The 14,438-nt window shown below is 38.6% G+C and overlaps 1 protein-coding gene across 7 annotated transcripts in view; it reads left to right on the plus strand.

Annotated features, from left to right (window-relative positions):
• TMEM117 (transmembrane protein 117) overlaps positions 1 to 14,438 on the plus strand; it is a 423,429-nt gene that overhangs the window by 75,138 nt on the left and 333,853 nt on the right. For 5 of the 7 annotated variants that reach the window (XR_011496811.1, XM_014836290.3, XM_070494073.1 and 2 more), the window contains one exon: positions 5,030 to 5,162. The exons of the other annotated variants lie outside the window; for them this stretch is intronic. Coding sequence is in view for 3 of the 5 variants with exons in the window: in XM_014836290.3 (XP_014691776.1) it covers positions 5,030 to 5,162 (133 nt within the window). In the remaining 2 variants the exon portion in view is untranslated. The remainder of the gene's footprint in view (positions 1 to 5,029; positions 5,163 to 14,438) is intronic. 7 annotated transcript variants of the gene reach the window in all.

Below are 14,438 nucleotides of genomic sequence, written 5' to 3' on the forward strand. Positions count from 1 at the left end.
AGAATAATTCTCTTATTTTAGTTTTTTTTTTAATTCTGTTGCCATTTTTCAACTAGTAAACCTTAAACAAATCACATCAGGTTCTTATAAACTATAAATTTACACAAATAATAGTCTGATTGGAAGTGAAGTTCAGTTCATTTTCAAGTGCTCTGATCCAGTTTTATTTTATCTTTTATTCTCTTATTCTAGGCAGAAGAAATAGGGCTTACATTTATTGTCAAGTATTCTAATATTTAAAATGTTAAATGTTAGCTTGGCCTTTAAAGAATATTGTCAATGTGTTACTTTAGGTTCCTTTTGTATATTAGGCATACAATGACAGAACATAAGGAGGAATACTTTTTCTTTTAATGGGTAAGGATAATTTCTTTTTTATTCTAACCAATAGTCTTTTGAGTTAGCACACTTTGAGCTAATCTCTTACTGACAAAACAAATCCTACAATCCCTGAGTTGGTCAGGATCGTAAAAGTCCAATCCTGGGGTTGGCCCCGTGGCCAAGTGGTTAAGTTCATGTGCTCTGCTTCAGCCGCCCAGGGTTTCGCTGGTTTGGATCCTAGGCGCAGACATAGCACCACTCCTCAGGCCACGTTGAGGCGGCGTCCCACATGCCACAACTGGAAGGACCCACAACTAAAATACACAACTATCTACTGGGGGAATTTGGGGAGAAAAAGCAGGGGAAAAAAAAAAGTCCAACCCTTTAAACTATACCTGGCCGTACCTCCTTGTCTGCTCCGAAGGGAACTTACTACTCACTGAAAGAGTCCGTCCCACGAGCTCTTTCTGACTGTTACTCTAGTATATGAAATATTTAACCATGAAGATTACATCCTAGAGGAAGTCATCTCTGACCTGCATCTTAAGGCCCACAGGGAATACAGGAGGACTCACAGGAAGAGTATAGGTGAGCAGAGAGTACAATATTGGTAATTTTTCAGATCATGTTTTTTATCTCTAAAGTTTAAAGAAGTCCCAGGGTCCTGAAAACTAGTCCTTCAGTCTGTATTTACTTGTCCTCCCCTTCTCCTAATGCTGCTTGGCATGATGGTCTTCTGCCACTTCTTCAGCACTGTGATGTCTAAGAGAGTTGCTTCATAACCTCAGGAATTTCCTGGATGAAATCTGAAACTGGCCACTGTACAATGAGGGGCAAGGAGAGACCAAAGAAAGAGGCAGACCACTCCCGATTGCTAGGTGGCCGTGTTAATAAGCAAAGGAACTTGCATACAAGGATTATCTTGGGCAGACACAAGTTGAATAGATCTCCAAGCCTCCAGTTCAGTCACGTATACCATCCGGATGGTCTCAACAACACATTGCTCCCAAAGCCTGTGTTGTTGAGTACAGCTCCCACTGTGGGAATGGTGGGCAGAATGTACATTCCAAGGCCAGGGGAGGGTGTGAGGAGCCTCCTATTGCCTGGGTGCAGCTTATGAGGCAGCTGGTGGTCATGTCCTCTTGATGACTTCCTTCAACAGATGTCTTGGATCCTACCCAGGTCATTGTGTTCCCAGTGAAGGTGAGTGGCTGTCCTACTGGCCTTAATCTCTTGCGACCAGCTCAGTCTCCTTACCTGACTTCCAAGGTCATGACCCTTAATACTTTGGCCTTCACTAGTGTCCATGGAATCAAACCTAAATGAGGTTCTGTCACTTTAGAGACCTAAATCTTTGCATCCTCTCTGAAACTAGAAGCCCTCAATCTATCTATCTAGCCCTGCTTTAACAACTTCCCAGGAGTAGGGCTACCCCCATCTCTTATGTGGAAGCACAAACACTTCTGCTTTTCTTCTGAGATTGTTTAGTTTATTTCTTTGTTCAAGGCCTCCTTGTGAGAACCACTCCTGAAGAAAAGAGGCCCAGAACTCACAATAAAAGTCTGGCTGTGAGGTAGAAAAGAAATGTTCCTTTCCATTCTTTTCCTGATGAGAACACAGCAGCAAAGAAGCCAAGAAATCAAGCAGTTTCTCTGTAATACTCTTACACTTTTCTACCTCTATCTTTTACAATATATGTGGGCTCATCATATATTTTTTAATATGCTTTAAGGTCATTAATCTTGTTAGAATTTTTTGACATCTTAGTAGTCCTAAACCGACTGTATTTCCAGGAAAGAGTCTGAGGTTTTAGGCCATTTCTGTTGACTTTAACCAACATTCATAACAGTCACTCCCTGTGTCCCCCAACTCTCATCTCCAATACACGTGTAGGCCTGTGTACCACCTTAATGCTTCTGGTTATTTTAAAATTTATTTTCCAATTACGTTCACCATATCAAAGGTGATTGTCCATATAGTCCAAGACAGATTTTGTTAATAACTTACACTCAGATTTACAAATATATCTATGATTCAAATAAAAGTCAGTTATGACCTTGTCAGAAATGTACCCCTCTTAGTGATGTTTTTTGCTTCTGTTGACCTATCAGGACTGTTTTCACTTAGTTTTCTCCTGAAACTCCTCTAAAGGAAAGTGTTAGAATGAATTCAGAATTCTGAATTCTGTGACCTATAGGAAAGTTGGCATATAATTTATTGTCCAAACCAGTCGACTTAAGAAACGAAGGGTGCACTATTAATAATTATGCCAGGGTAGCAGTTATAAGCCACTACTGTCATAGGCAAGCCAAATGTATGATGACACTCCAGAGCACAGACAGCACATTTTCCTGTGACATCCTCAGGTTACTCTGAAGTTCTTAGTTTGATTAGATTGCATGGGAAGTCATTTATGAGAGCAGTCCACTGATGGCAGTCTATGTATATGTGTTTTTAGCATTAGGATGGAAACTCAAGGAGCTCACCTTGAAGAAGCTTATGGGAAATTTTTGTAATGTGATTTGACTCAACATTTGGGTCACACAAGTATTGGCGTTAATATATTGCAGCACTGTTATAGTGTGTTTCAAGTGAATATCAAGCTGTGTTAACCTGCCATTGTGTTCTAATGACTCTAATGACTGAAATTAGTGCCAGACAATAAGCTTGGCAATGACAGCATAAATGGTACTGTCATGTTACACTTTTTACTAACTTTGTATTATTTCAGCCAGTGTATAGTTAATCCATCTGTTTTATTTTCAAAGCACTCTTAAATCGTCAGCATTATTATTTGACTTTTAAAGTACATCCGTTAGTGATTTTTTTGACATGTGCATATGTTAAGAAGAAAATTCACATTTAAATTTTCAAGGAACTCTAATTGCTGGTCTTTGCAGTTGTTCAATATAAACTGCTGAATTAAATAAATAGGTCTTGGTTTGAAGATGAAAGGACTTGCAGCAAAGGGGACCTTGAACAAAGACAGCCCATGAGTCTAAAATAAGGTCACATTTTCATTAGATACCCAAAAGATGATTGACTTCGAACCTCTTCCTGCCTTGCTAACAGCTCTATCTCCAACACCTAAAACCAAGGCTGGGATGCAATAAGCCCACATTAAATATTCAATGAATGAATAATATTCTTTAAGTTCACTTTAAGATATTTGTGGCATGTGTTTTTTACTCTCAAGCATTCTATGCTTAATATCTATTTATAATATTCCTGTCAATGTATTGTGTGGAGACTTACAAATCCCTGACTTTCCATAATTATTGATTCAATTAGTCAACACGTTCTATAAAGTTATTTTCAGTGCTAGTATCGTTTGCTTCGTAGAAAGTTTTGGACATTCTTCTGTTATAATTCACATTCCCCCAACTTTCAGATTGCCCTTTGTTTGTCTGGCCAGATGATGGAACGAGATCTCCCTTTTTGGCTCCATTTAAAGTTTAGCTAGGGTAATGTTTCTGGTAACCTGATTTCTAAATGAAATCTAAAGTCCTATTTTTAATAAAAGTGAGGTACAAGGGAAAGTTTAGTAGTTAAATCTTAAAAGATTATTTCTTCCTATGCTCAGTAACCTACATGAGAGCTACTGTCTATCCCTAGAGAGATAATTTCCAGGTGGAAATATATATATATTTTTCATAACTTTGACGTATTGTGAATGAAAAGGGAATATTTTCTCTACTGAGAAATTCAACTGTAAGATTTCAGGCCTAGCCTATTTTAATCGTAGTTCCTATATGTGTATCATCTCCCTTATCATTATTTAGATATATTTTCTCAGGAATAGAGATCAGTATAATTGACAAAGTTTACCTTAGGAGAATCCAGGGTGACATATGTTTATTTTTTTCTTTCTCACATGGTTTGTCATCTTCCTCACCTTTAAGGATACTAATGCCTTCATTTCTCTTCTCTATCATAAATCAAAACATTTCTCTGGAATAATTCTGGTATTAGTAATTTTTACTTTAGTGTTCATCTTAATATGTTTTTACTCCTTGAAATATTTGCATTCTAACGTCCTTTCCAATTTTAGCATTTATCTTTGTAAGTGAAATTTTAGGCATCAGGGTGGGAATTACGTTGTGCTGGAGCCACATCAAGCTCCATAACACACATACACACACTCCCCTTGCCAACACACACGTTTGTGCCCACGCCTGTACATGGTTATCTAAGAGTAAGGTTAAGTCATCTGTCTCTTCTGACAGATGGATCAGTTGGATCTTTGTATAAGTGAGGTCTACCTTGGTTTTATTGCCTGGCCACTGTTGGGAATGGGTCCATGGAAGCAAAGGGAATTATATGGAATTTATGCAATGTCTTTACCATTCACTTTAAGTAGTTTCAGTATAAATGAACCAAAACATGTTTGTGAAGTAGAAAATAGCAGGTAGTAGTGCTCTAATTGACTTCGTTTTTACCCCAGCATAGTGAATGATCTCTGTGTACCAGAATCTCATGTTAGTGTTATTTGCTCTAGAATGATACAGGGGTTATCTTGGACTTCATCCGTGATCACACATTTGTAAAATAGCAGAAAGGACCTTATATAGTGATCTCACTCATAATCCAGTCCTATGGCAAAGACTTCAGAATATAGTGAGATAATAGAGATTCGCCAAAATAAAGCAAAGATGTATAAAGTTGGAATTACGATATACACTGATTTCTAATAATATTTATATTGCAGGTCAGTTGCTCCGGTTAAAGATGTTTCGAGAGGATCATGGGTCATGGATGACAATGTTCTTCAGCACAATTCTCTTTCTCTTCATATTTTCTCACATATACAACACGATTCTTCTAATGGATGGGAACATGGGGTAGGTTGTCTTTCCACTTTCTACTGTGGTGAGTGTTATGTTCAAAACTTGTAAGAATTCGAAGAGAATATTTTATTTTGTAGCAGCCTAAATCTCCTTCGTAAATATTCTACCCTAAGTAGGGTTAATTTTGCATTGTTTTTCCTTAAGACATTTCGAGTCTTTTCTCCAAGAAGCTTATGGCATTTTACGATACTTATATTGTGTTCCTTATTCTTTAGGACTTCTCTGTGGAATAGTGTGAGGGAATACTAATTTCATTATAGTGACAGAGAGAATGAAATTCAGGAAAGCTTGCTGACTTGTTTACACTCACATGACTAGTAAAGCTGGGCTGAGAATGTCTCCAGGTTTGCAGTTCCATTTCTCTGCAATGCCTCACTAAATAAAAGTGCTTGATACTGGTAGCATTTTTCTTTTTTTAACTCTCTTGACATATCCAACAGAGAGACCTTTGTTATAAATGGGTCATTTTAGAAGTGGGCCACCCTGGATTAAATCCAGGGTTGTGATCTATACTTATCAAATCACTGATCAAATCACCATGGCATGAAGATGTGCTAACAAGTAGACTGTAGATTTTTTTTAACTTTCTCTAGTTCTTGGTTTGTTCTTAGTAAGTTTTAAAGGCAGCGTATAAGGAGAATGGCTTAGCCTACATCGTTAAGAATTCGATTAGTGACAATAATAAACCACGTTAGGTATCTGTTGTGCACTGAAATACTTCCTAAGGAAGGTTTTGATCTATGCTCCCCAATAGATTGGAAAGCTGAGTAATACCCTTTTCTTCTAAATATGGGCTAGGCAAGATCATTGGCCAGTTCCGTAGTGCAGTTGTCTTGATGTTGTGTATAGATTTTGACCACCACTGTTCAATTCTGAGAGGGATGGCTCAATTAAAATTTTATTGTTTTTCCCCCACCATTAAAGGAGATGAATAGTAAAGGGAAAGCAGGTATTTCACAAGGTTTGTACTTTAGTCCACACTAACAGTGGTAAATTCACGAATGTGATTTTAAATCAAATGTTCAGGCTTTAGGAAGTTATTAAAATGCTTTGTCTGTGATTGTTCCTTGGGCTTTGAATGATGCCATAAATACCAGGTCAATTTTTAAATGGTGAAGTTACAGACTCTAGCCTCTGGCTAGTCCGAATAAGCCTCAGCCTTAGAGCAGTGCCTGTAACAATAGGACGAGTACTTGTTCTCCTGGAATTATCTAGCATAACCCGAGGTCTGTCTGAGAGGGACTGTGCACTGCCAGCACTGGGATCAGAGTGGAAGGGACTCCTGTAAAACTTACATTTTTTTAAGCAATTGCTGGAGGTAATACATTAAATACTATATAAAATATATCCTTTGCTCAGAAGTTGCCTTTTCATCTAATTCTGTTTTGTTTTTAATGTGGAGCTAATGAGGTCTGTACTAATCAAAAGTGCTTATTCTAAGGAAAGAAGCAGATTTAAAAGCAATAAATTAAATGCAATAATAGATAATCCGTGGCACATTGTAAAACACTCAATAGCTAATAATAAAACTAATCTTAATGAGAGCTAGCAGTTATTGAGCACTCAGTACCAGACATGAATTGTCTCAGTTAAACCTCACAATGACCCTATGCAATAAGTATTTTTATTATCTCTGTTTTACAGATTAAGAAACTGAGGAATAGAGAGGTTTTGTCACTTGTCTAAGGTTACATTATAATTCAACCTCTATTTTCAACAATAATAGAAAAGGAGTTGAGCTATTAAATAGTGAATTCTAGTAGTACAGTCTGCTCTTAGGCTAGCACAGATTTGATTGATGGTTGATCCTGTTACTCAATCACCATATGTCTGTTAGGCTTTCTTTGTATTTTTATTGGGTTTTTTTTGTTTTTTTTTTTTTGGTGAGGAAGATTAGCTCTGAGCTAACATCTGTTGCCAATCTTCCTCTTTTTTTTTCTTTTTCCTTTCTCTCCCCAAAGCTCCAGTACATAGTTGTATATCCTAGTTGTAAGTCATTCTTGTTCTTCTGTGTGGGATGCTGCCACAGCGTGGCCTGATGAGCGGTGTATAGGTCTGTGCCCAGGATCTGAACCCACAAACCCTGGGCCACCAAAGTGGAGTGCATGAACTTAACTACTTGGCCACAAGTAGAAGCTATGTGAAAGAAACAAGAGACGGGTTAGTCTAGAATTTATGTGTATTTATCTTAACTAAAATTCAAAGTGATTCTTTTTTATTCTTAGATGAATACAGTATCCCATATCCTTATGTAACTCTCAAACTCTTTACCAGTATACCTCATTTTTGGTGGAAAAGGATAATTTACTGAGAGGACATGTGAATGGCGCCATTTTTTTTTTTTAAGTCCAAAGCAAGGGACAAATGGTTTAGTTCTACACATTAAAAAAAAGTCAATCGCCGTTTATAAAAGATGTATTACTAATTTTTATGACATATGCCATTTGAACTAGTGAGCACCTTGAGGCAGCAATGTATATTTGGAGGAAAATCAGTTCTTAGAGCAAATGGATGCAACTGTGCTTTTGTGGTTCTGCAGGAGGCACTGTGCTGTCTGAGACATGGCCTCATCCTTTGCAGGGTGGGCATGATGGAGCCATAGGGTGCAGAAGGGACAACAGACACACAGATATCACGGTTGACGAGTTTTCTATCAGGATGGCTGATGGTGGAGAAGAACCCAGGCTTATTTACGCTGAATCTCATTTGCCCTGGGGGTTCCAACGTGTTCTGGTTTGTGGATCTCTCCAGGAATATTGGTCTAGAGCCATTCCCAAAAGGATTTCAGGAATTTTCTATGATGGCTAGACTTGTGTTCATATATTTTAGAACTCTTTTCCAAACTGGGAAGCCTTCAGGCCTATAATGAGAGGGTTTAGTGTTTCAGAGAGGAAGAAAGGAGTTTCCTTAGAATGATTTGGCCTCCCCCCTTCCCCCACCAATTTTAAGATTGGGTGTAAATTTAGGCTAAGCTGCAGTCCCTTGATCCTTTGTTACAAAGAACAAAATTTCTAGGTTTATCTGACCAGAACCTCAAGAGTTTTAGCCAGAACTGACTTGGTAAGAGTCAGGTCGCCCGCTCCTGGTTTTCTCAGTACGGTGAACTCCCTCAAGTCTGCGCTAACTGTGGCTTTAGCCGTCAGTGGGGATGCAAGCTGAGAGGCAGGCGGATGGTGAGGGAAGGAGGGCAGTTGCTGTCTGCGCTAAAAGGGGCCGAGGCTCAGACAATGCATCATCCTACCTCCACCGGGAAAAGTCTCCCCCACCTTTGCTTCTCTCTCCACCCGTCTACCCTTCACAGCGCCAAACTGCTGCTTACCTTAACTTCTTTTGGTCACCAAGACAAAACTAAGTTCATCCTTCTATAAATGTTTGAGGTTGTAGGTGAGGATTTTGCTGCAGAGAAGGTTCTGGTCCTGGGCAGAGTTTCACATCTAGACATTTTATGAGCATCTTCCTTTTTATATGGCAGCAGACTAGATAACCTGAAGCCTGTCCTACTACAGAATCCTTAGAAATGCTGGAAAATATAACACAACCTGATAGACTCTTAAAATGCACAGCTGAGTTTACCCAAAGGTAAGAAAAAAACCCAGAGGCCAAGAGGCAGTGACTTAGGGACTTGAGTTTTAACTCTCATGTCAGAATCAGAAATGAGGATTTGGGCTCCTATTAAGTGAGAAATTGAAATAGAAGCCCCCACATTAGATAGTTCTGCAAAGTGCTGCAGAGAAAGGGTGGGCCAGGAAACATGTAACCACTAGCATGGGCAGCATTTAGGAAGCCTGTCTGACTTAGGTTGGTTTTGGGTGGCAAAAAACATCTCCCAGGAAACTCACAACCACAGGCGGGGTTTTCTGGTTTTAATATACACTTTCCTTTGGATTTTAGAACCCCCAAAATATCTCTGGCTGTTCTCCATCTTGCAGGTTTCCACTGCTCTCTGAAGCCCCCCCTAAATAACTTCCAGAATTCCTCTGGTTCATTATGTAGAGCAATTTAGTTCCCTTTCATTGCAACTTCTGTCCAGTTTGATTTATCTGGAACCTTTCCTTTCATAATTAATGCATTTTCCAATCAAAGGACCAATCCTCTGAGATGAATGTTGCTGCCGTCTCAGAACAGGATGGGGCTGCTGCCACGACATTTGGGTTTTGTGTTGTTTGTTTTTAAAATATCAAGTGTCCTTTTTCCTTTCCTTCAACTCTATGTTGAATTAACTATCTCCTGGGAAAGAATAGGGAAAATACTGAAAGAAAAAGTGGCAAAGCAATCACCTAAGTTAAAATTAGGGTTCTGTAGGAATCCTGGTCCAACAACCTGCTGCGTTGTTTCACTGAAGCCTCAAGAAAGTGACCCTAATAGGAAAGAAACATGAGACCCTTGTCTTCCACAGGGACGGACTTGACTGGATTAAAAATGATTCTAAATAAATATTCCTGCAGTTTTTTTTATTTCCTCTCTGTTCAACTAGGTATCCTAGAGCCAATCTATTTATCAATTCTCTGTTGGTAGAGATGAAGAGAGGTGTGCCCCAAAGCCCAGGTTGAGGTCTTTATGACTAGAAACTAAATGAGTCACATAGGGCCAGGAAGGGTTTTTGGTGTTTGGACACTTCAAACCCTTTTTGATGTTGTGTTTCTGAAGAACTTCTTAGTCATGGAATTTTTATAGCATTCAGAGTATAAAGCGTTAATTTACGAAAGGCTTGCCTGGTCTTTTCAAATATTGCAATTCCCCAAAGAAAAATACATGTATAATGCATAGGGAATGAAATGGTGGGAGGACAAAGAGGAGACACCATGGTCGAGGTGCATAAAAAGATTCCCAAAAGAGGGACTGGCCCGGTGGCCTAGCAGTTAAGTTTGTGCACTCCGCTTCTGCAGCCCAGGGTTCACTGATTTGGATCCTGGGTGTGGACCTGCACACCGCTCATCAAGCCATGCTGTGGTAGCATCCTGCATATAAAATAGAGGAAGGTGGGCACAGATGTTAGCTCAGGGTCAATTGTCCTCAGCAAAAAGAGGAGGATAGGCAGCAATGTTAGCTCAGGGCTAATCTTCCTCCAAAAAAAAAAAAAAAAGATTCCCCAAAGAGCCACTTGATGGCAGCAAAAGGCATGTTTTCAGCACTGGTTGCCTCAATGTATCAGGTGGCTTTTCTCTGAAGAGAATCTTCCCTCTTCTGGATTTCTGCAACTTGGTATTGAAATATTTGCCTTCCTAGTTGTTAATGGACTTTTTGAAGAAATCCACATAGCAAGCTCTATAATAAGCACTTGTTATTTTGTAATGTGCTTGGCCCCTTTTTATGTTCTAAAACTGGCTTAAATAATAGTATATATACACGTATATGCACACATATGCATCTATATGTTTATAGACTTAGTCCAGTATTACAAAGATAAGTATTTTGTTTAGCCCTGAGGAAATTAGACACTTTACTCACTTATAAAAAGTCCTCTGTGAACTGGAATAAATTTCAAAGACTGCGTATGATTTAGGGCAGGATATGAAGAAGCTGATGTTTCCTAGTGTTAATCACAAAGAAAAGTTTTATTTTTCTTGATGCAAAGCCTTTTCCAGAGAATTGCTACAAATATTAATTAATGCATCAGTATGTGTTAGGTATTACAGAGACAGAAATTAAGAAATAAGACAAAGTGGTTCAGGCAATTTTGAAAATAAGTATTAGTGTTCATTTTAGGACCTGAAAAAAATGAAGGTGAGAATGAATTGGTGGGTATAATGGAAATGGAATAGACTCTGTCTTTCTCTTCTGTTTCCTTTCTGATAAGTTTTAGTGAGAACTGATGTAGAACACTCATTAAAGGTCTGAGTGTGGTGAACACACTCAAAGAGTGTGATATGGGCCAGCCTGGTGGTGCAGCAGTTAGGTGTGCACGTTCCGCTTCGGTGGCCCAGGGTTCACCAGTTCAGATCCCAGGTGTGGACATGGCACCGCTTGGCAAAAGCCATGCTGTGGTAGGCGTCCCACATATAAAGTAGGAAGATGGGCACAGATGTTAGCTCAGGGCTAATCTTCCTCAAAAAAATTTAAAGAAAAGGTGTGATATGATAAGGGCGATTGGTCTGGGGAAGGCAACAGGAGGGAATATTTGAAATGGACACTTTCCTAAAACCTAAAATGCATGGCTTCTATGTACAGTGGCGGCAGCAAACACCAGCAAGGATGAATAGGAAAAATAAGCAAGTGAGAGACTAGCATAGACTTGTCTATGGGCCGGATGAGATTGCCAGGATCTAATGCTTTTTAAAGTTCATATGCACAGCTGCCCTAGGCGTTGGTCTCTCAGACTCTTCTCTTTTTTTTTTGTTGAGGTAACATGGATTTATGACATTATATAATTATATAATTATATATAATTATACTATATAAATCTCAAGTGTACATCATTATATTTCAACTACTGTGTAGCCTACATTGTGTTCACCACCAAAAGTCTAGTTGCCAATGATCAATACTCTGGTCCTTCAGTGTGTCCACACATGTGGTCAGAAAAGACTCTCTGATTTATAGCTTCAGTTTCTGCTGCCAGAGATATAGGTTTCAGCACATTATTTTTCCCACAGCTGAATTTCCCTTTAATGGAAAATATTCAGGGTGAAATTTCACTGCAGGCAGTACTTTTTTCTTTACTAAGTTTACTATTTTTAAAACCATCACTAATGCTTTCAGATTCCTTACTCAAACTTTTTTCCTCTTTCTAGTCACCACTGATTTAGAATTAGGAGCCCTGATACATGTTTTTACTGTTAAGAACTGAGATTTTCACTTGTTGTTGCTCTTCAAGTACAAAGTTGGTTGACCTGCTGCCATTGTTTACACTGGTAGTGTCGTCCTAAGGAAAGAATGTGTATGTGTTTGTTTTTAATGGTGCTAAGTTTATTTTGAGAAATGGCAAGAAAAAATTGAAGTAGTCTTTCATGATGTTAAACTATACCGTTTTTGCATGATCTAAAGTGACAAAATTATTGAAGAACAAAGCTATCAATTTAAATTGTAGTAAATGAAAAAAGAGGTATGATATGATTTTCAAAGGGATGGGTGTATAGGGATGGGGACAGGATGGAGGTCCTGGACGGGGTTCAGGAGCTGGGGTGGGGAGAAGGCTTAGCTCCACGTCTTCGTGAAGCCTGGAAGTACTTGCGTCAAATGCTGAAAAGCTTGATTGGCTGCTAACACAAGGCTGAATGCAAATTCTGCTGGAGTGGTGCTTTAAATAATTTGTTGGCTTCACTCTTAATTAGGCTAAACATTGACTTGCTTGTACGATTAATTCACAGTAATAGCACAATTAATTACTAAGGCTGGGAGTAAAGGGGGAGCTGGTTGCTGAGAATGGGCTGATGAGAAGAAAAGCTGAAATGAATGGCTGACTCTGGTCAGGAGGGCTGACCCAGCAGGGCAGCCAGAGAGGCAGGGAGGCTTGGTGAGAGAGGAATGGAGGGAGGAAAGGGAGGGAGGGAGAGAGGGAGGAGCAGAGAGAAAGAAAGAGAGAGAAAAAGAGAGAGAGCTAGAGGCTGTGTAGGAATAGGGCACAGTTTGCTGCTTTTGATACTATTGGTTTCGCGTGACTTGGCTTTGATAAACGTAACATACTGCAGCATATCCAAATGATCACAAATTTACTGTTAGTATTGTCTGATTGATGAAGTTTAAAACATTAATGGAAAACACACTGTTGCATCCTTATTACTCTGTGGGAGTGCATCATCTGTCCAGAATCCGCATTGATTTGACACACGTAAGAGGTGTTCTGTGACCATTGTTCATAGTTGCTTATTTCACTTCTCTCATTAGTTTATCAGCTTGTTACAGAAGAAAAATTCCAATCCAGGAATCAAATATCTGGATTTTAGCCCCATCTTAACTATTTCACTGGCAAAAATACCTTGGAAAATTTAGACGGTTTCCTTACTTTTAAGACATGGGTTGTTGTTATAGGGTTGTTATTAGTATTACTAGTATCAACACCATCATCAGTATTATTAACCTGGGGAAATTCATGCTTCTAAAGTGGAGAAACAAACTAAAGATTGCTAACAATCTCGGTTGCTTTTAGTTTTGTTTTGTCTGGAAGGCAATGTGGTGTAGTAGAAACAGTATCTACTTTCGTCCTGACACCCTTTAGCTATGTGACCCTAGGTTAAGTTCACTTTCTGAGCTTCAGTTTCCTCAAGTGTAAAATGGGATATTAGAACCTATTTTAGGGCTGTTTGACAATGAAAGACAACAATGTATGCAAAGCAATTGGTGTGGTGCCCGCTATATAGTGAACTCCCCACAAATGTTAGTTGCTATTATAGTAACAGAAAATATATATTTTAGTTTCTTGAGCACTTTAGCCCTCAATAAATATTAGTTGTTGTAATAACAAGAGTAAGTACTTTGGTCATATAATGAAATGATGTAATTTATGGTGATGATCTTATTACATTGTTATCATACAACTATAATAATTATCAATTTCAAGCAAAAAGCCCAAATGAATGCCTTGCACCAGCAGGTCGTCAATAAATACTAATTTCCTATGCCATAATACATAATTTTAAATATGCTTGACTCATGGAGTGAAATTAGCACATGGAATGCACAGCATCTGGCTCAAATGCTATTGGAATGCATCTTTATGAAAGTACATAAGCTGTCCCTTGTTTTATTTTTCATCAAGGAAAAGTAAATACGGAAACCTAATATAATACTTAATGAGAGTCCAGAAGAGGAAATCAAACATATGCTAAGTTACTAAATGATTATTTGCTGATTTCTATCTTTTTGAAAATAGAGGGAGAATTTGATGGAATTATGGATGACGTCATGCAAATTGATGAGACAGTGGTCCAAGTGTGTGTGCAAGTTTGTTTGTATCCATTATCTAGAGACTCTATAATAATGGATATCTTTAAGTTCCATCTCAATTATTTTTTCCCAGTGGTGAACACAGAGGAAATAATTACTTTCCAGACATGGAAAATTGATGTATATGATAGCCCTAGGCTTAAGGTTTACCAAAAGTTACATGGTTTAATCAAATAAATTAGGAGACGGCCCCGCACCAGCTGAGAAGATGTCATTTCTCTGACAAGTTATCCCTTTTGTAATCTATTAATCCCATAGTTATTCTTGAGGGATTGATGGAAAACAGTAAACAGAGTTCTATTAATCAAATATTTCATCATTCAAATGGTTCCCTGTTAAAGTACCATCCATTGCGGCACAATAGTATACACCACTCTGGATGCTTAG

Source organism: Equus asinus, chromosome 22, assembly GCF_041296235.1.
Source record: "Equus asinus isolate D_3611 breed Donkey chromosome 22, EquAss-T2T_v2, whole genome shotgun sequence".
NCBI lineage: Eukaryota > Metazoa > Chordata > Mammalia > Perissodactyla > Equidae > Equus > Equus asinus.